Source organism: Coprinopsis cinerea (assembly GCF_000182895.1).
Source record: "Coprinopsis cinerea okayama7#130 chromosome 4 map unlocalized cont3.4, whole genome shotgun sequence".
In the NCBI taxonomy this organism is placed as follows: domain Eukaryota; kingdom Fungi; phylum Basidiomycota; class Agaricomycetes; order Agaricales; family Psathyrellaceae; genus Coprinopsis; species Coprinopsis cinerea.
This window is the reverse complement of record NW_003307541.1, coordinates 576,221-599,677: the sequence shown is the minus strand read 5'-3', so window position 1 is coordinate 599,677 and position 23,457 is coordinate 576,221. Positions and strand designations below refer to the sequence as shown.

The window sequence follows — 23,457 nt, the reverse complement described above, 5'->3', positions numbered from 1 at the left end:
ATACGACAGCCTCCGTCATCGGCCATCAAGCCGACTACAAGCGCTCACACCCGAAAGGGGAAGGTTTGCCTTGCCCTGTGCGACGCGTGCTGGTATTCACACCTTGAACCTTGTCCCAATTGAATGTTTCCATGGCGGTAGGATGCGCGCGTAGGCGATGTTGCGACAGAAACCAAGTCAGACCAGCTGGTAGGGTAGCACGAAGGCTAGAGTGCACGGTTAATGATTACACTTAGACGCTCGCTATGTGGATTGTTTAAAGACCTTTCCTTAGCACGACAACTACGACTCAGAAGCTAACCTGAAGTCCATCCATAAGTACTCAGGTCCACGGGTGACTCGCGCGCCGTAACCGTCTAAGCACGGAGGTTTTAAAGCTTCTTTAAGTAGAACGCGTACTACTAACACGTTCCACTTAGGGTGATGCGCACTCGTTACTTCGGTAGTCTTTTCTAGTCAGGCGCATACCATGCCCTTCAGACAAGCTATTCAGACGCTTATTGAGACGTAATGATTACCTTACCTCCATTTGATTGAAACATTTGCTACGGGATGAGGCAGTTATACCGAGATATTCAGCCCCTCACAAATAGCAGGCAGTCACTTTGGGGACCAGCGGAGCCGGTGGAGGGATCCTTTGAAGGCTACGTGCAATTCTGTGAAGTTGAAATTGCAGAAAATACAGATTGATTCGAATCTGAGCGGGACCTTGGCGGGACCTTCATTTTAAGTTGACGGTGGGAATCGGTTTGCGTAAGGGCGGGAGAGCCGATTCGAGTGCGATGTAGTTGAGTGCAGCGACAAGTAGAATGTCGTGGTTTTTCTCCCCAAACATAGGGTAAAAACTGAGTTTCGTTTGCGACAGGCTATATGCCATCCATTCTCCATTGACTAATAGGTGTGAGAGGTTGTGAGAGGGCCTAAATGTCGATATACTAGTGTACACTTAAAAGTTTACTTCAAGACAACCGTTTCTGAACCATACCAAAGCGCCCCAAATTGCCCGTGTTTGTACTTTGAGTCTTGAGAGGCTAAGACCTTGGAAATTCTCGAATTCACAAGAAAATCTGTATGTTTTGCTTGCACACGAGTGAAAACATGAGAATACCAACCCCCAATACATCAGAGAAGACTGCACATGCCCGCCGATAAGGACGGGGGGAGCCGCTTTCAACTTTACTTGACATGGTGCCCTGATGCTGGCAGGAATTTTCATCCTGATACACCTCGCGCACGCTTCCCCGACTAGAAATCGACTGTCCCAGTCGCCTGGTTCCTTGCCTCATGTGCCTGGCATTCTTCCTTAATTTCGGAAAACACCGACTTGTGCAATTTTTGCAACGGACTCAAAGTGGGCGGCGCTCGAACTTCTTTCAAGAGCTTTGAAAGAATCGCGAAAAAAAATCTGTCAGGCACACCACGATCACAGGTATAGATCATGCTCAATCGAAAGCTCTCAAAGTGGGCGGCGCTCGAACTTCTTTCAAAGGGCTCCTCAATTCTAAAAGTTCAGTTCGAGTTCAGTTCGCAACGAGTTCAATTGATGGCCTTTCCACGCTTGTCAATGGACTAAGGTCATTCCTGCAAACACCAGCGTAACCAGAAAGCAATCGTATCTCATCGAAAGCATTGAGATGCGGCTTTAAAAAGTAGATTAGACTTGTGTTCAGTATATTCACTTCCAGGAAGACGAGAAATATTGAGCAAAGACCACCGATTTGTCTGTCCAACGCAAGAACTCAGAACGATCTTCGGGCTCTTGGCTGGAGGTACTACTTGATGAGGACCTCATTGATCCCGACGTCACATCAATTGAACTCGTTGCGAACTGAACTCGAACTGAACTTTTAGAATTGAGGAGCCCTCAAGAGCTTTGAAAGAATCGCGAAAAAAATCTGTCAGGCACACCACGATCACAGGTATAGATCATGCTCAATCGAAAGCTTGGATCTCAGATCACCGATGGATATTTAAACACAATGTTCCCCAATAGGCAATTCTCGACACCTTTTACGTGTACACACTTCAACACCTCGATTGTTTGCCAAATTTGTTCGAAACAAGTATGAGTGGTCTCTTGGTATACCCTAGCGCGTGTTCTGAGCCAAGAATGTTTTCATTTCGCATCGAAGTGTTTTTAGAAATGAGAAGCAGAGCCATGGAACGGTGCAAAGCGAGTCTTAGAGGTATTAAAGGTGCTGCGTCGAAGGATAAACACTTCTCAGAATCCCGTGTTCGACATGACTCCTCCACCGGACTCTACTCCCCTCCTTGTGCAACTTTTCCAGCTTATACCAGGTCTGGCAGCATTGTACATGTTGCTACTCCCGGTTCTCTATCGTCCTTCGGTAGTGATCAGCCAGAGACTCACTCGCGAGCTTCGTGGTCATCTCAACACTCATCATGCGGATTTGGTAAGTCCGCTTTCTTCTGCTTGCTTTATTAACCGACTCAAGCTAACTGGGTTTGCCTAGGTCTGGTCTCACTTAGCGAACAGGTTCAGGACGCGGATGACGATGGTTTGCCTTTGCTAATGGCAATTTCCCGTCTCCATCGCCGTTTGGCTGCTTTAGACCAAGAGCCTAACCCTGATTGGTTCGTGATCCCTGATGACGAAGTTATAGCGCGCATCGTTCCTGTCACCGCTACTATGCCACCCAGTCCCGCAGTCACTGTTTCTCCTCGCAGCGGTAAAACGGTACGTTGGCCGTTTTCTCCCCCGCCCTCGAGGTCGTTGGCGATCGGACGAGACGGATACGCGGTTGGTGAAATCCCCAATCCAGCCATCTGTTTCGTACGCGCCAACTCCTTCTCCTGTCTCGGATGTTTTGCTAATCTTCGCCTTGCGCTTTTCTAGTCACCCGGTACTCCTCGCTTTCGTCGTACTTCGCAAAACACGGGCAAGGACGCTTCGTCTTACGGATCACCCAACAAGCGCGCGCCTAAACGCAAACCGAAATCAGCGGAGTTCATCAACGACTCACAGGAAGAAGCCGACCCTAAGAAGCAGAAAGGTAACGATGGCGCTTCGGTTCCTAGTGCTAAGGCACTGGGTAAACGAAAGGCAGTCGAGAATCCGCATACGCCTGGCGAGTCCGCTGCCTTGGTTAAGGCTGCTCGTAATATCGTGACCCTTCGTCCTGCTGGTAAGCACCTTCTTTCTTGTCAGGTCTCAGTTTCGAAACCCTCTTCTGTTCAATTTACAGGCTCTGCGAAGGCTGCGTCCAACGCTGAGGCAGGTCCTTCTGGCTCCAAGAGGACTTCGTCGGGTAGAGGTAAAGCTGCCTCGACCACTTCCTCGGTCAAGAAGTTTCCGAAGGACGAGGGCATCGTCGCGTCCCAGCTTACTGGCGTCGACCCTATCGACCTTTCCACGCCTGAGGGGCGCAAACTCTTCAACGAGCTCAACCTCTACAGTTCCACCAGCACTTTACCACCGAAGCGCACGAGCATGCTAAGAGCAGACGTTTTTGGCTTAGAAACCGTTTCTTATCGGAGTACATCTACCGCGTCAACGATACTCGCGTCTTGCCACAACAAATATCAAGTCGCCTTCAGTACTTGAAGGAGAACCCTCGCACATCCGAGAAAGGCAAGAGCATCCATTTTATCTTTCCATTGCTAACCCGTTCCCTGCACTCTCCACAGTAAGGCGCCTCATCACGAATGGGACGATAGAGCCCCAGGCCCTTGTTCAAAACACCGTTTCACAGTATAATGGCCCACCTCTGGCCTCTGACTGGAAATCCTGTGGTCCTGTACTGGATGTTCACTTCTCCATTGTGGTTATGGACCATATGCAAGCCCCACCGAAGTTACTATTAGGTCCTTCCACGTCGCTTGACCCTATCGTAGTTCAATTTCCCCGTGTAGACCAAGACAACCAGGGTGGGCACGTTTCAATACCTCGTCTTGGCGATTAGTAACCCGTGCATAGAGCGTTGGATTCATATACAAACCCCTTGGGCTTTGGATTCCTCGTCGACTTTCACGTTCGTGGATGCATTTGCCCCACAGCAGCCATCGGAGACCATTGCGCTAAGTCTTGTCAGAGATCCTGGAGTTTCCGGGAGTTCTTTCGTATACGCGTCTTTACTCCCGTCATCGTGGGGCGCGCGCCTATCGTCGCAAAGTAAGTGAAATCAGCTCCAAGTGTCTATTTATAATCGCTTAATTACAATCTTCAGATGAGAACCTCCGGATCGAACACCGCCTTAAGCTTACATCGGCTGAAACCAGGGCCCATAAGCTGGTCAACCAAGTTCTCGGGGTTGGTCCTCCACTCGAAGAAATCAAGCTTCACTACCGATTGTCACAGCTCCCTCAAATTGCAATGGTAGAAGAGGAAAATCTCATTCCCGATGGCACGTTAGTCTCTGACATGAACCTCCGATGGACGTTGTCGGACCAGAGCCCCCCAAACAGAAACGATGCCCGTTCACCGGTATCTTATCGTGTCCCAAAAGTGTTGCATATGAACTGGCCTCGGTTCGCGGCGGGAAACTCTGGATGCTTATAAAAACCAAGAAGGACTTCTATTTCTTTCGTACTCGTTACCAAATACAGAGAATCGCTCAGGACGTTACATTACAAGGCAGCAATTAAACAGCGAGTGACGTGAAGCAAGTTGGGTTTTCGATGAATCAGATATTGATAGCTCGATACCATGGCGTTCTCTTAAAGAACGCACTACTGACGCGAGTGCTTGAGGACCCCCTATAGACGTCTTCGACGAAACTTCAAAGAATTCGAAACCGAAAACTTTCGCCATATTTTGACCTTCAGCAGTCGTGACCTCTCTTTGGTTCGAGTCACATTTAGTACCAACGAGGACCGCGTGGCATGGCCAGCTACCCTGACGAATACAAACCTCCGGCCATTGGACCCAAAGGCTTTCAAAGGACTCCTTTGAGGTAATGGAATAGACGAGGACGAACGCTTGTCCTGCCCTGAAGGAATAAGGCCGACATGCCTTGCAAATCTCGAGACGGGCACACTCACTTCACGGCTTGATCGCGAACCGTTTTGTAGCAATCTAAAAAGTGGTCAGCAGAAAATATGATGTACGCAACAGAGTACCTTACCGGCTCCAGAACAATCCAGGACTTCTATCAGGCACCCCCTTCCGTCTACAGCAACTCTTTCGCAAAAGGTACTCTCGATTGTAGCGTCGTAGCTCTGGTATTCGTCAGAACGTGTAACCCTTCACTCTTGTTCACATACATCTATCAAGACTTGTCAGGACCCGTCTTTTTGAGCAGGCTTGTGAACTGACCAGAGAATCGGTTGAGTAATTCCTGGTAAGAACTTTAATTGGATTTGTAGGCTTTTCAAGGCGCCGGACTTACCCTCATAACCAAGGAGGATTTACCTACGCCAGCGTTTCCAAGGATCACAATAGTCCACTGTTCCATCTTGGCAGTAGATGCAACTGACTCTCAAGCCATAGGCTCGCTGCTCTGAGAAGGAACTGTACGGGGTCTGGTGGAACAGAAGTGCGTTCCACTTGAGTATTTAAAATCCAATGCACGTGTCGCTTTAACTGTGTAGCAGTAGAAAAACTTGCGGCCTACCTTCTCATGCATCAGTAACAACCTTGACTTTATCTTTGCTTTGGGCTTCTGGAATGTATTGGATTCGAGCGCGCAGGGTACATAGCGTGAACGTATCCATACTAACATAGGAACATAGATCTCGATTGATGCACAATCTGAGGGTTCTGGTCAGGTAACAATAATCTCAGATAATCTCAGATCGACTGAGATCCTGGGATTCGATGCCTTGCACAGCTAGTAGTGAAATCCTCTCCGCCCGTGAAAACAATACTGTTGCTCGCATCTGATGTCCTGTTCCAATGACCCGTTCTGTTCTAGCGTAGTCCATGGGCATCGAACTTTTGGAAGATTTAGGCTATCATAAGAGGAGGAAAACAGCCCTAGAAATCGCAAGGAAACCATCGAAACGGGATCCTATTTTCAGCATTCTCCCAATGCAGGTCCCCGCACCCGCGGGCTCATCCTGGTGGCCTCCCTGACCACAGCCGCAAGTAAACAAGGAGAATTCCACAACTGGGTTCCCAGTCGACGTCCTTTCCCTGAGCTCGATTGTGATTGAGGGAATTACGGGCGCGTAAAACATCAACGGTTGTGTTGTCTACAATACCCTCTTTGCCAATCCCGAAATTCTGAACGCGCGACATTAACGTCCCAACACGCCAAAGATGTCTTCTTGATCAACGCTGACTTTTAATAAATATTATCCGATCACGCGTGCTTCTGCATTTCTGCTTCGAGGTTTAGGCACGTCAGGTGACGGTGGCACCTCAAAAGACGCGCTAGCTCACTAGTGCCGTTCCCCATTCCTGGCCTATTTGTGCGGGTGTGCGGGACTGGCCCACGTTCACATTTTTCTCGACCACGATTGGCTTGTGCTGAGGATTACCAGATTGTTCCAGAAGGATAAAGGAAAAATATTCTGTAGGCACCATCCAAGGAAAGCACCTATAATTATGCCAAATCTCAAGACGATCACTTTGGACTGCAGCCCGCATTGGTTACGAATAGCATGTTGCCGACTCATCGAACATATAACCGTGAAACGACCTCTCACTAAGTACTGGATGGACGAGGTGGTTGAATATTTCACCGAGGCTTATATTCCCCCACGTCAACGAGCCCCGAACAATTGGGCTGCCCTCAAGACGCTTACACTCTGCTTGAAGTCGACGGTCAGGGATTACAAATTTTTCCCCAGGGTGTTCTCTCGTCTATCCAAAACAGCTATGAATATCGTTCATCTAACAATATTTCAGACGATACCACTTGTAGTCGTGAGTCCGATACATGCAGAGGCGTACAGTGAAATGACACTGCGCACCTAACAGCCGATTATCAAAGGGATAGCAAAGAGCCCTTCGACATTCCCCAAGCTCGAGAAGCTTTCTATCTGCCCAGGGGAACATATACCATGGCTTCACAGAGTTGAGGAGACTATGTTGATCCTCGAGTTGATTGATTGCGTGAAAGATATCGGAAAGGTACGACCAGCTTTCGAGACGGTTGTACTAGGTACAGAACTATGGTTTGTGGAAAGGCAACAGGAAGGCGCTATGTGCCTCTCCGTATGCACTAAAGGGACTTAAAGCTACAAGGTCTCCTTATCTCATGTATTCACCCAAAACGTCTACCAATACCATTCCCATTACTCGTTTATCGAACCTATACCACTACAACTTAATCGCGTCATAGCTGTTTAATTTGTACGCGGAGGACAACAAGCAACAGATCGTCCTTAAACCCGAAATGTTCGCCAAGCTCGCCGCCTCTAGTATGGTCGTCAACCCTCTTGAAGATCGCCTCCGCCAAGCCAGTGCTCGGGAGTCGCAGGTGCTCGATGGTCTCGCCCAACTCCGGAAGACAGGTCCCCGCCGTCTCACTAACGGCCTCGCTGAATGGGAAGAGGAAAACGGATTGGTCTATTACAAGGGTCGCGTCTACGTTCCTCCGGATGACGAGCTCCGTCGCGATGTCCTCAAGCAGTGTCACGACGATCCCACTTCTGGTCACCCCGGCGTCCACGGAACCCTTGAACGTGTCGAACGACAGTACTGGTGGCCCACGATGCGTGCCTTTGTCAAGAAGTACGTAGAGGGATGCGACACCTGTGCCCGGAAGAAGCATGCCCAACACCCTCGCGCCTCGACTCAGCCGCTCGACGTTCCCGAAGGTCCTTGGGAATCTGTAGGAGTCGATCTCATCACACAGCTTCCAGAGGCCCACGGACACGACGCCATTATCGTTTTCACGGATCACTACAGCAAGGTTCTCCACGCCCTTCCCTGTACCTCTGACATCACCACTGAAGGCGTCGCCGACATCTACTATCGAGAAGTCTTCCGTCTACACGGCCTCCCACTCCGATTCATCAGTGATCGCGGTCCCCAGTTCGCCCTCCAAGGTTATGCGCACCCTGCTCAAACGTCTCGGCATCGAGTCCAACCTCACGACGGCATATCATCCCCAAGCCAATGGACAGACTGAACGCGCTAATCAAGAAGTCGAGAAATATCTCCGGCTCTACGTCAGTCGTCGTCAAGATGACTGGGATAGGCATCTTCCAATGGCTGAGTTCGTGATCAACTCCCGTGTCCACTCTGCTCACAATCGCTCCCCCTTCGAGGTCCTCTACGGCTATATTCCCCCACTTCAACATCCCTATCGGCAAGCGCACTGACCTCCGCCCTGTCGACGAACGAGTCCAGCACCTCCAAGAAAGTCAGGAAGGACGCCGAGGCAGCTCTTCGACTCGAAAAGGCCCAACAGAAAAGACGCATACGAATCCGGCAAACGCTCCGCTCACCAATTCCAACCCGGCGACTACGTCTGGCTTAGTGCTAAGGATATCCAGATCAAGGTACCGACTCGCAAACTCGGTGATCTCCAACTCGGTCCGTACAAGGTTATCGAACGCGTCGGCGACCTCGACTACCGCCTCGAGCTTCCCCCGTCCCTCTCCCGCATTCACCCTGTGTTCCACGTCGACAAGCTCTCCCCCTGGAAAGGCAATGATGTCAACGGCATTTTGCCACCTCCGCCTGAGCCCGTCGAACTGGAGGGAGAGCTTGAGTACGAGGTTCACGACATCTTGGACAGTCGTTGGAGAGGTCGAGGGAAGAATCGCAAACTGGAGTACTTGGTTAGTTGGAAGGGCTATGGGTCGACGGACGACACTTGGGAACCGGAGGAGAACTTGGAGCACGCGCCCGAGATCGTGAAGGAGTTCCACCAGCGACACCCTTCTGCACCACGCCGAATTTCCGCCACCATCTTCAGCTCTCTCCCATGGCGCCCACTCGAGAATTTCACCGACGCCCCGCCTACCGACTTTGACTGGGAACTGGGACGCCGCCTACCGTTGGTCATCGAGGACGATGAGGCTTAGAAGGGGGGTAATGTCGTGAACAGCCGGTATAGCCCCTATTTTTCATCTTATCTTATCTAATCCGTTTCGCATCTTATCGTTCCACTTTCCTTTACTCCTTTGCCTCCTTATTCCCTCTATGGACTCTTTCACTCATGGAACACTGCCTCGCATTGCCCTTTGCCCTACTCTATCGTCCTTATTGTTACGCACTGCCTTCTGACACACTCTGACACCTTCTTGTTCCATTATTGTTTCATTCTTGTTCTTCGCGCAGCCTTCGCGCAGCCTCATGACCTTTCTTATTGTTCTTCGATGTTTCACCATTTGTTCGTCATTCTGACTCACTGCGGCTATGTAGACAGTAGAATAGGTATATAAGCTAGGTAGTCTGCTCTGTATTTCCTCAGCTTGACCTCTTCGTCAATACATCGCTTCAGCCTTCATCTGCATTCGTCGCTCATCGCTCTTATCTCACTCGCCGCTCTTATCTGCTCCGCATCACTGGTCTTTGGTTTAGTGTTCGCTCTTCGCGACAGATACGGGGGCTCGGATGACCTCGTAGCCAAACGAGCATATGGCAATGTAAAGTACCCCTTCCTTGAGCCTCGACCGTACCGTAGTACGCGTCACATATCCCATACACTCCCGGCTCGTCCCTCCCGCAACGCAGAACAATGTTTTACAATTGGCGTATCATCGCATCGAAAAATTGAACACATGCCACTGGATGAGCCACTGCAATCGCACCACGATCTTTCGAATGGTCGTACAATAGCTCGTTAACCTGAGACGGAGTTTCACACCGCCCTGCAAGGATACGAACGATAGGGTTATCTACGTCCGATGGATTGATTGTAACAAATTAAAGTAGGAGGGCCCCTGTTGTGTGATGACACCTCTTATCTCGTTTCTCATCATGACCTTTTGAGCTACTGTCCCCGGAACGTGGCGGGCTACAGGGGAGATCGAGGCCATCACTCTGAGGACCTGTTTTTCAGCCGGTATTTCTGGTTTGTACCACGGCATGACTCTGAACTTTTCAATCAGTGAAGTGAGTACCTGGCGATCGATATCCAGGATATCCCGGACTATGCGTGAATATGTTGCCACAGGGGCTCGAAATCGGATGGATGTGTTCACCATCTTCTTACGCAACACGTTGTAGAAAACGAAAGCAAATTCGGGATCTTTTTCGAAAGTAGAATCTTCCCTTTGAAGCAGATGCGACAGTTGTTCTTCCATGCTCACGTAGCGTGTGCGAAGTGGGTGATAGAACCCTCCCAACCCCCAAGGATCCAAATGCGGGAACATCCAAGATAGCATATACGGGTTCCCGAAATCTGGGATAGGGCGAGCACCCGAACGCGAAGATAGGAAGGGCTTTCCTGAAAGACATCTATTTACAGCATCAGTTTGCATGTGCCGATAACTTTTGGCTGTATGGTCCCCTGTTGTGTAACCAGTATTCTCCATGAGAATTTCGCTACTATCCTCTTCAAAGGCCGTGTCCAACCCAGCTACATAGGACGAAATCGCCGCGTCAATTCCTTCATTGAACGGAAGGAACCCGAAGTGAACCGCTTTAGGAACGCCTTCATCATTATGTCCCTCGAACAAAGCGTTGAGCCGGTCTGCACTATAGCCCATAAATCCTGGAACTCGCCGATAATGGGGATTATTGGCGAGCAGGAACTTCAAGAGAAGCTTGACTCTACTCTTCCGTACGAGAACGGGTTTAAAGCTTTCAATCGTAGCTCGAGTCGGCATTGTTTGAGAAATAAACACAATGCATAAAGTGTCAGCTATCTCTGTATGGGAAGGAGGGAGGCTGTCATGCATTTGGAGGAACATCAAGAGGAGCCATCATGATGTTGCCTCGCACATGTCTTGATCGCTTCCGACGTCGATCCTTCGGCACACCTTCCTCTTCGTCTTCTTCATCACGTTCGATAAAGCGACAACAAATCCCATTCCCTCTGACCCTAGCTATCATCGCCCGCTCGAAAATCGTAGATTGCTCGAAAGCGCGACGAACATCCTCTGGTAATCGAGACCGACCGTAGTAGAGCCAATTGGCAAGAGCTAGCTTGGGCATCAGCCCCTTGGATAGGTCATTCGCGCAAGCTTTGCAAGCACGGAATTTCCCGAGCTCGCGAGGGTTCTCCAATCCTCTAGCACAAAGAATGGCACCTTTGTAGGCTACAAGATTATAATCAACGGGGTAAACATCATCGGGAAGGTAAGGATTGACGAGTATCTCGAGATCAATTTCAGTAGGATCAAGTATAACCAGCTCTGAATTGGGAATCAACTTAGAGCACACTGCACACGGGCTTCGCATAAAGCGATAAGGCGACATGACATCCTGCCATTCCGAAACGATCTTCTCCATGTCGAGATCAGACATCACACGCAAGTGCTCGTCTGAAGCCACAGTATGTGGTTCAGTGACGGCTGGAGGAACTGTAGGTATGGTTGACGGAACCAGGGCTCTATCGATCCGAGGAATCTGTTCAATGAAGGAGCCGGCGTGAGAGACAACGAATCTTGATTCCACATTCCATCGAGGACGCGGAAGTTCTTTTAAATGGAACGTGGAGAGCTGGGAGCATTCGACTGAGCACGAATGGCTACAAAACTCTGCTCGAAGAGTCTCCATAGTGATATTACGGAAAGGTAATGAATGGGATGATGCAAGCTGCCTCAAATCCTTTAAGAGGAGATACCTGAAGCTATCAACGAAGTCGCGAACCGGGAGTGAGAAGATTAACTGAGTCGGGTCTTTGCATAACGCCTTCGCTTCTCTGTCATTGACCATCGCAACGAAACGATAATAAGTGTTCAGCCGCCGAATAGAGAATTCTTTGATTTGCATCCCATCCGTCGTATATTGATTATATCTGATACCTGTACCATGGGATAGTTCATGGAAAAGCATGCCATCGCACGATGTTACTCACTACACTGGAGTAGATCAGACTCGATACCAGGCTTGAAAACAATTCCGGTTTGCATCGTCCTTGGTTTAAAGGAGGTATTTTCAGCACCGCACAAAGTCTCTCTTCCTTTTATACCCTCGCAGACCTACAATGGCCGTCTAAGTTTCGGAACCATAACATTACCGTAACCAATAACCATATAACCTTGGATTGCAGCCGAGTTCAAGTTTCGCGTGGCACCTGAAAGTAAAGTAACTTTTAAAAAACCGCTGTGTAGCATCTGCGAAGGTACGGTACTTCAACAAAGCCTAATAGTTGGCCTGAACAAGTACGGAAAAAGTTTCGGCAGTCTATTGGACGCTTGACCGATATAAAGCACCAACGATAATGCCGTTATCCAAATCCTTCAAGCCAAACATGAACGTCGACTCAGGCAAACACTCTCAACATCGAACGGGCTCGCCTCAAGTCACTTCAGAAACAATGGATACCACCAACAGCGACACAATCATGGTTGATGCCATGCTAGTCGACAGCCCAATAGATCGCATGGAATGCGACCCCGATGCCTCAGTGTACAAAGAGTCTGCCTCTGTAACCGACAGGTTCAAAGCGAGACTTTTCGAGACCAACAAAGCTTCGTGCATTGGGTGCAGGTTGACGGGGAAAAGGTGTATTGGAAGAAGGGGCAGGCGTGACGATGATCCATGCGAGTGTGTTGCTTTTCATCTCCTCCATTGACTTTGATTGACACTCAGGGAGGCAATGTTCCAGAGCCAATCGGCGTTGTGAATTCATGCGCCTCAAACCGGGGCCGAGATTTCCGGGGAAGTGGGGTGGAGCGGACAAGAAAGAGAGTAAAAGGAAACAGAGATGAAGCCATTCTGACAGCCGATTATAATCTCTACTGTCGAATTAACTCGAGTTTTGAATGAGCCAGAATCGATTTGTTAAAACCCTGCTGCAAGGCCGTTGTAATGACCTGTTTCCATCCTACCATGTCCGAATCGCTCTTTACTACCCCGGTGGACATCGCACTGCTGGCTGAAGCTGATACGCAGGGTATCTTTCGCTTTTGTCAAAACAGTCCCAATGTGAGTGCACGGTCTGGCCTTCACGAACTCGGAATTGACCGATTAAAGCCATGTGATAATCCGAAATGCGTCAACGATCCAGAGTCGTGTATAGCTGACCCTCAGTGCCGAGGTTGCACACAGTGTGCTACCGATAACAAGCGATGCTCGTTCATCGACTGTTTCGTGGTTCACTTGGTCGGGATGTCGATGGAATGGCCACCGACCACAGCTGCGCACTGGATGAGCGAAGTCTACAAGCCCTGTCTAGAAAACCTTCGGGGAGACGTAAATCCGGCCGACACGTTCCAGCGTAAGTGGTCCACTACAACGAGATATGACGTACGAGGGAACTTCGGACAACAACAAAGAACGAATACGTCTAAAAAGGGAACATACTTCCAAAGAACAATACAGAGTCGAAGGCTTCGAAATACCAAGCGCGCGCCTAAAGTCCACTAGGCTTCCGGAGGATCCGAGATCACGGAAGGAGCCGAGTCGCGCGTCTTGCCGTGATCCGGTGAAGTCTAGATCAGTAGACATTGACACGACCGGAGTCTAGGTGGCGGTGCGGCTGAAGACGTTGGGGAAGTCGAGGGTTCGAGTATGGCTGGAAGCGAAAGTCGAGACGTCGGGATGTGAAGTCGAAGTGTCGAAGTCTAAGCCGAGTCTAGGGAAAGCGCGAGTGTATATCAGAGTTCTGCTAAGTGCACGAGCCCTGACAGTACCCCCCTGTTACGGCCGAGCCCTCGAGGCCAAAGGTGAAGTCGATGTCGAAGAGAAATTGAAGCATAGGAATGTGAAAGAAAAGAAAATGAATGTCGAAGGAAAAAATGAGAAGTCGAGACAACAAGGCGAAGGGCGGACGGGTCACCACTCGGGTCCAGGCTTGTCGGGATATCGACGATGGAAGTCTTCGACTAACTCCCCTGGCATGGCTCAACTCGGGTAGCAAGGAGCCAGGAGCGTTCTTCGTCTGTGTTCTCGTAGCCTAACCAGCGTACTTCATAGAGAAGCTTGCAGGCGCGTCTACGACGATCCACTTTCGAGTCTAGGATTTCGGCAATCTCATACTCCAATTCGCCGTCTACCTCTACCGGAGGTGGAGGAGGCTCGTGACGAAGAGGAATCTGAGACTCGTGATGGGGTTCGAGCATCGAGACGTGGAAGACGGGGTGAACGGAACGCATGGAGTCTGGAAGTCGAAGGGTGAAGGAGTGGGTGCCAACCTGAGCAATAATCTCGTAAGGACCGAGATATCGTTCAGACAACTTCTTGGTAGGTCGGGTGGTTCGGAAGAAAGCAGCTTTGACGAAGACGCGATCACCGACTTTGAAGTCTGGGGGTGCTAGACGTTTGCGATTCGGCGTATAGCTGATAAGACTTCTGTGCGGCGAGCGATAGATTCCCGAAGGTACTCGTGCAACGAGGCGAGGTCGACTGCAAATTCTTGCGCGGGCGGAACTGGCTAAGTCGCGTTCAGGGTGGATGTTAAGACTTGGATGGTAACCCTTGTTTGCGAAGAAAGGCGAGACACCAGTGGTAGCTGAAGGCGCGTTGTTGTAAGCGAATTCGGCGAGGGGAAGGAGTCGATGCCAATCATCCTGCTGGTAAGAACAATACGCCCGAAGGTACTGCTCCAAAGTCTGGTTAACTCGTTCGGTCTGTCCGTCGCCTTCAGGGTGATAACCTGAGGTGAAGTGAAGCTTCATGTCCAAGGCTTCGCCCAAAGCACGGAAAAAGTGGGAGACGAACTCTGAACCACGATCAGACGTCACGTTCGAAGGGACGCCGTGCTTGGAGAAGACGTGGATGACGAAAAGGCGTGCAAGCTCCGCAGACGTGAGATGTTGGTCTGTGGGGATGAAGATAGCTTGCTTAGGACAGGCGATCAACGATGACGAGGATGTCTGTGAAACCACCAGAGGAAGGAAGTTGCTCGACGAGATCCATGGAGACGGATTCCCAAGGACGGAGGGGAATGGGTAGCTGCTTCAAGAGACCATAAGGCTTGTGGCGAGGAGTCTTCGTACGGCGACAAGTCGTGCAAGAATTGACGTAGTCTGCGACAAACGAACGCAGTTTAGGCCAAACATAGTCACGTCTAACCAATTCGATCGTTTTGTTGCGACCGAAGTGACCAGCGAGAGGGTGATCATGCTTGAGCTGCAAGTACTGTCAGGGGCCTGTCAATCCGTCCGTCCCATATCCGTTTATCCGTCTATCCGTCTTCCGTTCGACAGTAGGCGACCAATACCTGACATGATCAGCTCTATATATAGTGCCAGCAACCTATCACCTTTAACCGGTGATAGCGGCCTTTTTGGCTCAGTTGGTTTATCGCGAGTTGCTGGCGCGGTTTCTAACAGTATCACCGGTTACATTAGGTCGCAGGTTCAAACCCTGGGCAGGTGCAATACTTTCCGGCTTGGGAAACCGGTTTGTTTGTGCTTGTTAGGGCCCGGGGGCCTCGGCTGACAGGACGTGTTCGAGTTCTGGGGGCTATTATGTATATCTGATCGCGGGTTCTGGGGGCAAGACGTGGCTAGGCCTGGGAAACCTAGTAAGAAGTCGTCATCACGTCACCTCGAGGGCTCGGTGCTTAACAGGGGGGTACTGTCAGGGGCCTGTCAATCCGTCCGTCCCATATCCGTTTATCCGTCTATCCGTCTTCCGTTCGACAGTAGGCGACCAATACCTGACATGATCAGCTCTATATATAGTGCCAGCAACCTATCACCTTAACCGGTGATAGCGGCCTTTTTGGCTCAGTTGGTTTATCGCGAGTTGCTGGCGCGGTTTCTAACAGACCCTAGGAACGATATTTCCTGTTACAGACCATGAAATCAGCACTGCCTGATAGCATATAGTTCGGTCGTCATTGTCGTTAGGCAGGTTGTCGAGCCATTCCGCTGGGAGCCTCGAGACCACATCATGTCCGATTAGCGCTATAAGATTTAACAGATATGTGATATCAGCTTTCCTCAGGACCTGTAAATGGTCCCCTAGTTCAAGGGGGCCATATACGAGCGCCATAGGTGCTCAGCAGCCCTGAGGAAGCCTGAGGGGTGGTATAGCGGAAGACGAAAAGGCGCGTGAAAAAAAAAGGCGCGCCAGGTTTCTATTTTTGCAAAATCGTCGGTGTTTCGATTTGGTATCTATCCTATTTAGGTAAAATAAGAAACCGGGCGTATCCGTGATGGAGCGCCCCCCCCCATTTCAAACCCAGCTATACCGGTCGCTCTAGAGAGCTTTATCGCTCATAGAGCGATCGGTCACCGGTCTAGGCTGCCCCTGTCAATCAACATCAAAAGGCAGCCTAAAAAAGGGATCTTCCCGCGGGCCAAAATTGATCGGGGACAATAAGGATCTTATCTCTTCACCACCACGATGTCGTCCTCAGTGTACCCAGGTGGGTCTTGCTCTCCCTACACTAACCTTGATTACAAAAATTAACATGCAACAGCCCGCCAACATGTCCTCAAAACGTTCAAGGAGCTCGTCAAGCTCTTGCCTCCCAACGAGCGTCACAAGGTGTGTTCAATTTTTCCTATTTTCTTCCACTGCCCTCCAAACCGTCGTTCAAAAGCTAACGATCCGTTCTGTAGCCCCAGGTGATGTTCATGGCTGGCGGCGTAACCGAATTCCGAAACGACACCGACCGCGAACTCATCTTCCGTCAAGAATCCAACTTTTACTACCTCACAGGATGCCATGTCCCTTCTTCCCTCCTCATCGCGACCTACCACCAACCCCCGGCCTCCAATGAAGCTGAAGCCTCTCTGCACCTGTTCATTCCCAAAGCCGAGTTGGCCGACATAATGTGGAGCGTCCCGCCTCCTTCACTGGAGGAAGCCAAAGGAACCCACGACGCAACGACCATCGAGCACCCCTCGTCCCTCCCAACCCTCCTCTCCTCTATCATCCAACAACAACCCGAAGCCCTCTTCCACACTCTCCCCGCCAACTCACCTTTGTTCCCACTCCTCCCCTCGGAGTACACCAAGGTAATCTTGACCGCAGCTGATGATTCCATTGGTGCGTCCTCTCGTCAACCTTGGTGGACTGGATAAGTAGACTAATGAGTCATTTAGGCATTACCGACGCCTACCTCCTCCCCGCCCTCCACCGCGCCCGTCTCACAAAGGACGAACACGAAATCTCTCTCATCCGACAAGCAAACGCCATCAGCTCCCGCGCCCACGAAGTCGTCATGCGCGTCCTCGGCGCCGCCGTCCGTGGTGAAATCCAACGCCAACGCGAGGAGAACCTGAAGAGGGACAAGGAAGTCGGAGTGTCCGAGCGACCTCTCTTGCCCAGCGAGTGGTTGATCGAGACGGAAGGCGAGGCAGAGGCCATCTTTGTCGCTTCGTGCCGTCGAGAAGGGTGCGTCTAATTATTACTCGTTCCTTACTCGTTCTCTCATTATTCTTTGGTTGGCAGATCAAACCACCAAGCCTACCCACCTATCGTCGCAGCTTCAACTCGAGCCTCAACACTCCACTACTGCTGCAACGACAAGGCGTTCGCATGGGGCCCAATCAAACCACACGACCACCTCAACCGTGGTCAGCTCACAGGTGCGTTCCTTCTCCAGCACGCTGCATTCGTCTATTAACCTCACTCCCTCGCTTCTCCTCCCTCTCTGACCTCCCCTACCCCTCACCCTCTGCACCCTCGTGAACAACGCAACCCACACCCACAGACAAGGAACTTAACCCCCAAGTCCTCCTCATCGACGCAGGCTGCGAGCATACCTGCTACGCATCCGACATCACTCGCACAATGCCAGTCGGCAACGGCGGTAAATTCACCAAAGAAGCAGGTGAAATCTACGAGCTCGTTCTGGAGATGCAAAAGGTGAGCGCAAAATCCCTTTTCCGTCGGTGCATTAGATCGTGTGAATCTCGTCCTTTCGAATTCGGGCTTCCGGACATTTCGTCGCCATGTCGTCGTTTTTTATTCCCCGTCGCCCCTCGGCCATTTTTCTCTTCCTCTGTGGATAACGCGAATGCAATTCTAACTCCCTCACCAGGCCTCCCTCGACGCGATCCAACCCGGAGCCCACTGGGACACCATCCAACTCATCTGCCACCAAGTCCTCATCCGCGGGTTCCAGCGACTGGGAATCTTCAAGAGTCCCACCGACGAAGGTGCGTCTCTCCATTCTATTCTGAGTGCCTTTTCTAACCGCTTGTCCTTATCTTTCTCGTATCTCTTTGTATTCATCCTATCCTCCAACCTGGCTTTCAATCCCCAACCCTCAACTTCAATCCCATCAACCTCAAATCCCACTCATCCATCCATCCAGACCCACACACCCACTCCCCAGAATCAATCCTCGCCTCCGGAATCTCCGCTGCTTTCTTCCCGCACGGCGTAGGCCACAGCCTCGGGCTCGACGTGCACGACGTACCCAGTGCGTCCAAGCCTGACAAGAATGACACAATTCCCAAGGTGCGTAGTATTAATTCATAGTGGATTGGAGGAGATGGGAGGAGAACTTACCATGACTTTATCATATTCCTTTGTGGTCAATTCAAACATAACTCGACGGGTGGTTCCAACTTGACAATTTGTTCGATCCCTTTTCGTTGTTGTCTCGGATTACGATTCCACCCCGACTACCTGACGACGCTTGCGCGTGGGTTGGACTGCGTACCAACGACGCCGACGATATTCACCACCACGTCATATCCGTTCACGACACCTCGTCATCCCACCGATACCCGCGCCGTATACCGTTACACCTGTGCAACTATTCATCGGACACAGGACGCAAACGGCAACGTTATCGGCCATGAAAGCTGCTATACCTACCTTCGACTCCGTCTCCCACTCGAGGAAGGAATGGTTGTGGTGCGTACATTCGTCTTTTCGTTTGTCCAAGGGTGGCTGGCTGATTGATTCCTCGACTGCTTTCCTCTTCCATTGCTTCTCTTTTACTTCCCCTTGCGCGTCTTGACTTTGTCCCTGTCTTATTCGCCCCACCACACTCCCAACACGACGCCCTACAACACCACTTCCTCCCTAACCGACCCACCACCCACCAACAGACCGTCGAGCCAGGAATCTACTTCTCCCCCCACCTCCTCGCCCCAATCCTCTCTTCACCGCACCTCAACACGTCCATCCTCGCCTTGTACCAACCCGTCGGAGGCATCCGGATCGAAGATGTGATCGTTATCAAGGAGGCTGGTGAAGGTAAGCGTCTCTTTCGTTAAGCGTCCCTTTCGTTTGCTATCTCTTGTTTTGTTTGCTGGATGGGTTTTTGGTGGGTAAGAGGATGGTACTGACAATGGGATTGCAGATGGTAAAGGATACGAGAACCTTACGACCGTTCGAAGCGACAGGGAGTGGGTTGAGAGTGTCTGCGCTGGGGAGCTCTAAGGTGTCTGAAAGAACGAAGGGAGGAGGACCGGTGCGTGATTGACGATGAAGCTTGAAGGCGCACCTGGAGGAAGGAACGAAAAGGTAATCAATCAAAGAGCTAACATCGGACTCGTAGTTTAAGAAGTATCTCACCGGATGTACCACTACATATACACTTACTTACACTCATATGCCATTCATCTATTCCACCAACTCGAAGCCCCAATTCCTCGTTCCGTCTTTGGTTCAGCGCCTCGGAATGTTCCCATCAGAATCACCATCAAGCCAGACGCTCTTGGGCGCTCCCCGACCTCACTTGATCCCAATCCATCAGCATCACACACCGTCACGCTAGCCTCAGCCATCCATGCAATTGATGTATCAACCAGCAGCCTCCCATCGTGGGCGCACCGGGACATCAGCCAGCGCCGTCCTCATGGCTGATATCACGAAAACCGAAACTTGATACGTCGAGTGGGTGCGGTAAACGACTTGGCCCCGGACCTCCACCTTAGTCTATCTGAAATCTCCCGCTCCGTCGCTGAGGGTTATTGACTTCACGTCCTGGAGCGCTGAGCGCTAAGAACCGAACGACGGACGACGAACGCCATGCCTCCTCATCCAGTTTCGAATTCGGGGGATAATGCCGAATACAAGCCCCTCCCCAATCCACACAGCGCAAACCCGCACAGCTCAAGCCCACCACCACCGCCAAATGTACCCCCCAAACTATCCCAGGAACCAACCGGCCCACCCCAGAAACACAGCGGCACGCTGCGTACAATACCAATCTACACAACCGCTCAACCAACAGGTGCGCTCTACATCCAACATAACCACCCTTCATTCAACCGGACCTCACTCGCATTCGCAGGCACCAAAGGCATAACCCGCCCCACAGCCCAACGGCTCTCACTCAGCATCTCGCTCGCCCCACTCGTCAACTCCCGAAGCATCCTCTTCCGGATCCAAACCGACTTGGGGCCAGGTGTGGGGAGCTACGGCGAGGTGAGTACCGCCTATCTGCATTCACGTTGTCACAAGTATGGATGTTAAATAGCCAACGGCTACAGCTCTCCTCAGGATACTCGTCCACATCCTCCGACACTTCACTATGGACGCTCAGCGCCGCGTCTGGTTCAGCGTCTACACCTTCAGCCGTTCAACATCTCGGAGCTGAGAAGGTCGCTACTGTGGTAGAAAGGGACGAGGACGGGAATGCTTTTGAGGGTGCAATGCACGGTACCGTTGAGGATTCGACGCACCACACCCAGTTCGACGACCAATACATCTTCGACGACCTAGCGTCAGGCATCTCCCTAGCGAGCGTCTACAGCCAAGACTCCTTCGTCGACCCGTCCACCCCATCCTCTCCTTCCATCCCTCCAAATCCTATCACCCAAGCTCCAGAATCCCAAAACGACGACTCGAACCTCACAGCCAGTCTCACGCTTCCTGACAATACGGAGGCACCCACACCCACAATTTCTGTCCCAACAGAACCGTCCACCACACACCCTTCGAACCACTCATCGACGACCACAACCGCGACAGCAGCTGCATCCTCGGCTTCTGTCCCACCTCCAGACTCTCCACTGCTGCTCCCGCGCCGCTCAACCTCCTCCAACCCCCTCGGGATTCACGCAGACCCCCGACGTTACGCTATCGCGTTCAGCCCAACTGTCGACTGGGATTGGGAGGAGGTTGTCGCTGGTATGGTGTCTCCCCCATCTGAGGGAGTGGCGGGTGCCGAGGTCATAGGACGTGGAGGAGTCGTTGGACGTAGCGTCGCGGGACGGGAAGGGGCTCGAAGTGTGGTGGGGAGAGCAGGAACGAGAAGGCTGCCGGGGGAAGAAGACACCCCGGGAGCACGAGGAGGAGGTGCTTGGGGTATACTAGGCCAAGAATCGACGAACGAGCTACCATCCACACTCTGGGCCAACTCGGATGCCGGAGGGAAACTAATCTCCTCCATAATCGACTACCAGCCCTTCTTCATCGACGCCGACCCCTTCGCGTCATACCACCCAATCTCCCGACCGCACTCGCACGCCGAGTCCCACATCTCTAAGTCTTCGTCGTCAGCACCCGAAAGATCATCCCGCTCAGAAGAAATGCAACCTCAGGTTCAAACTCAGGACTCACTACAAGACTCGAAGCAGCCATTCCCTGAGAGGAAATCATCCGAATTGTCCTCCAGCAATACGACCGCTACAGCCTCAACCTCTGCCTCGGCATGGAAACCACCCACCAACACCAGCACCCTCGACTTCGACTACGACGCCCTCGCTCAAAGATTCCCAATCGGGCTCGGCGCACCACGTCGAATCAGTAGCGTTGCCCCCAAGGCGCGCGAGTTGCAAGCCAAAGCTCCCAAATCGCATTCCAGATCCAGATCATCTTCACAAACCCAACTCCCTTCAACCTCAACCAACCACCCTCCCTCCAACGATACCCTTCCGTCCCAACCCTCCTCTCCATCCTCATCCTCATCGCCAACCACCTCTCAAACCCCCTCCAAACACACTCTAGCGATCAAAAACCGCCTCTCCAAACAGCGCGACCGAAAGGTCTCAAGTCCAACAACGACCCGAGCCCGAACCCGACTCGCTCGCCCAATCCGACCATCAAGTCCACTCACACCACGCAGCCCAGCTACTACTACTACAACAATGACAACAACGACGCGCTTACGGCGTCCTACAACGCTCAAGCCCTCCTCTTCAACCGCGAAATCCTCCTCATCGCGAACGACAGCCAAGCCCTCCTCGAGACCCGTAACACTAAAACCAACCTCCTCCAAATCTCTAGGCACGATGCTCTCCCGGCTCTCACTCGATCCCTCCAAACTTCGAGGGCGCATGGCAGGCCGATTCGAGGAGGCTATCCCAGAGGTTCCCGAAGTGCCAGAGTTGCCGCCTGTCTTACCCGAAATACCCAGGCTATCATCGGAAGGGGACGCTGCCTCTCCAGAGTCGGAAATCAATTTGAAGGTGGATGAGGTAAAACCCGGCCACGAGCAAGTGAGAGGAGCTACTAGTATGACTTTAAGCGACACCCAACACCTCCCCTCTCTCGACTTTTCGCCTATCCGGTTGTCGATGCCCACACCCGTCTCCGTCTCCCAACCTGGTCAAAATGCTCAGGCTGGTCAGACGGAGGCGCAGGGGATTCCATTTCCACGAACACCCCATCCCACGAGCTCTACTTCCACCTCCACTTCCGAGGCCCAAATCCCCTTCCCCTCGAAAGACGACATCACCCTCTCTCGTTCCACTGAACCAGGCCGCGCACGGTCCACAACTTTCCACGGTGATCGACCACCTACGATAACCACCCTGCACAACAACAACAATAACAACTCATTAACCGAATCGAAATCTCGGGTAGAGGGTACACTCAACGAGGTAGCAGCAGAACCTGACGCACCCTCCAGACCCGCAGCCCTCGAACGAATCTGCAGCCTCCGCCTCTCCGCTCCTCCCACCCCTCGACACGCACACACCCGTACGCGTACACGGTCGCGTACCACCTCGGGCGATGCCGTCAACTTTGAAGAACCACCTCTACCCACCAATCTAAACGGGAACCAAGAAGAAAACACAAACGCCAACCCCAACCTCAACGCACCAGTACCAGTACCAGCACCCCGCAAAAGAACCCACAAACGCTACGCATCCTCACCAGCCGTACCCACATTCCGGCTCATACCCAACTTCAAAGCTTCCCAACGGGACTCATGGGCTAAATTCGGTCGGGATGGGGATAATGAGGATGATGACGTCCCGCCTCCGCTGCCTAGCGGGAGTAAGTGGCTGAAGGAACTTCGGAACGGCGGTGGTGGTACTGGCCGTCTGCCTACTTCGTTGGCTGGGAAGCTGTCTGGAGGGGAGAAGGGAGGGTCCGGGTAACGACCGTCTGAATTCCGACTACCTCCACAAATGAATGGAATGGGATTCTCAAGCTGTTCAATTATTTCGGGTTATCTCTCTGTATTTCTACCCTTTTTTGTTTTTATTTCCACAACTTCTCTTAGTCACACCCACCACGAACTCTATCTACTACGCACATACCAATATTTACCTACCTAACCATCTTACTATACCCGACCGCTTATTAAACCCCGCAACACATGGTCGGGTCTCTTCGAA

General features: G+C 51.6%; 5 protein-coding genes across 5 annotated transcripts; 3 read left to right on the top strand and 2 right to left on the bottom strand.

Annotated features, from left to right (window-relative positions):
- Window positions 1–34: 34 nt before the first annotated feature.
- Window positions 35–725, bottom strand: CC1G_09042 (hypothetical protein; the record flags this gene model as incomplete). Its single annotated transcript, XM_001838362.2, has 5 exons — window positions 35–206; window positions 302–356; window positions 432–452; window positions 524–545; window positions 684–725. 5 exons carry the CDS (start codon window positions 723–725, stop codon window positions 35–37), a joined length of 312 nt encoding a protein of 103 aa, XP_001838414.2.
- A 1,678-nt stretch (window positions 726–2,403) lies between these two features.
- Window positions 2,404–3,565, top strand: CC1G_13469 (hypothetical protein; the record flags this gene model as incomplete). The annotated part of the gene is made up of 4 exons (XM_001841588.2): window positions 2,404–2,414; window positions 2,491–2,698; window positions 2,858–3,146; window positions 3,207–3,565. 4 exons carry the CDS (start codon window positions 2,404–2,406, stop codon window positions 3,563–3,565), a joined length of 867 nt encoding a protein of 288 aa, XP_001841640.2.
- Window positions 3,566–9,756: 6,191 nt separating this feature from the next.
- On the bottom strand, window positions 9,757–10,689 carry CC1G_13217 (hypothetical protein; the record flags this gene model as incomplete). The annotated part of the gene is made up of 1 exon (XM_001840237.1): window positions 9,757–10,689. The coding sequence occupies one exon, from the start codon at window positions 10,687–10,689 to the stop codon at window positions 9,757–9,759; it is 933 nt and encodes a 310-aa protein (XP_001840289.1).
- Window positions 10,690–16,324: 5,635 nt separating this feature from the next.
- On the top strand, window positions 16,325–19,324 carry CC1G_14332 (prolidase; the record flags this gene model as incomplete). Its single annotated transcript, XM_002911290.1, has 11 exons — window positions 16,325–16,346; window positions 16,401–16,468; window positions 16,543–16,972; window positions 17,029–17,320; window positions 17,378–17,514; window positions 17,640–17,794; window positions 17,970–18,087; window positions 18,267–18,391; window positions 18,710–18,793; window positions 18,991–19,138; window positions 19,245–19,324. 11 exons carry the CDS (start codon window positions 16,325–16,327, stop codon window positions 19,322–19,324), a joined length of 1,659 nt encoding a protein of 552 aa, XP_002911336.1.
- A 591-nt stretch (window positions 19,325–19,915) lies between these two features.
- On the top strand, window positions 19,916–23,217 carry CC1G_12761 (hypothetical protein; the record flags this gene model as incomplete). The annotated part of the gene is made up of 5 exons (XM_001840232.2): window positions 19,916–20,120; window positions 20,181–20,314; window positions 20,380–21,642; window positions 21,696–22,083; window positions 22,118–23,217. The coding sequence occupies 5 exons, from the start codon at window positions 19,916–19,918 to the stop codon at window positions 23,215–23,217; spliced, it is 3,090 nt and encodes a 1,029-aa protein (XP_001840284.2).
- Between the last annotated feature and the right edge of the window lie 240 nt (window positions 23,218–23,457).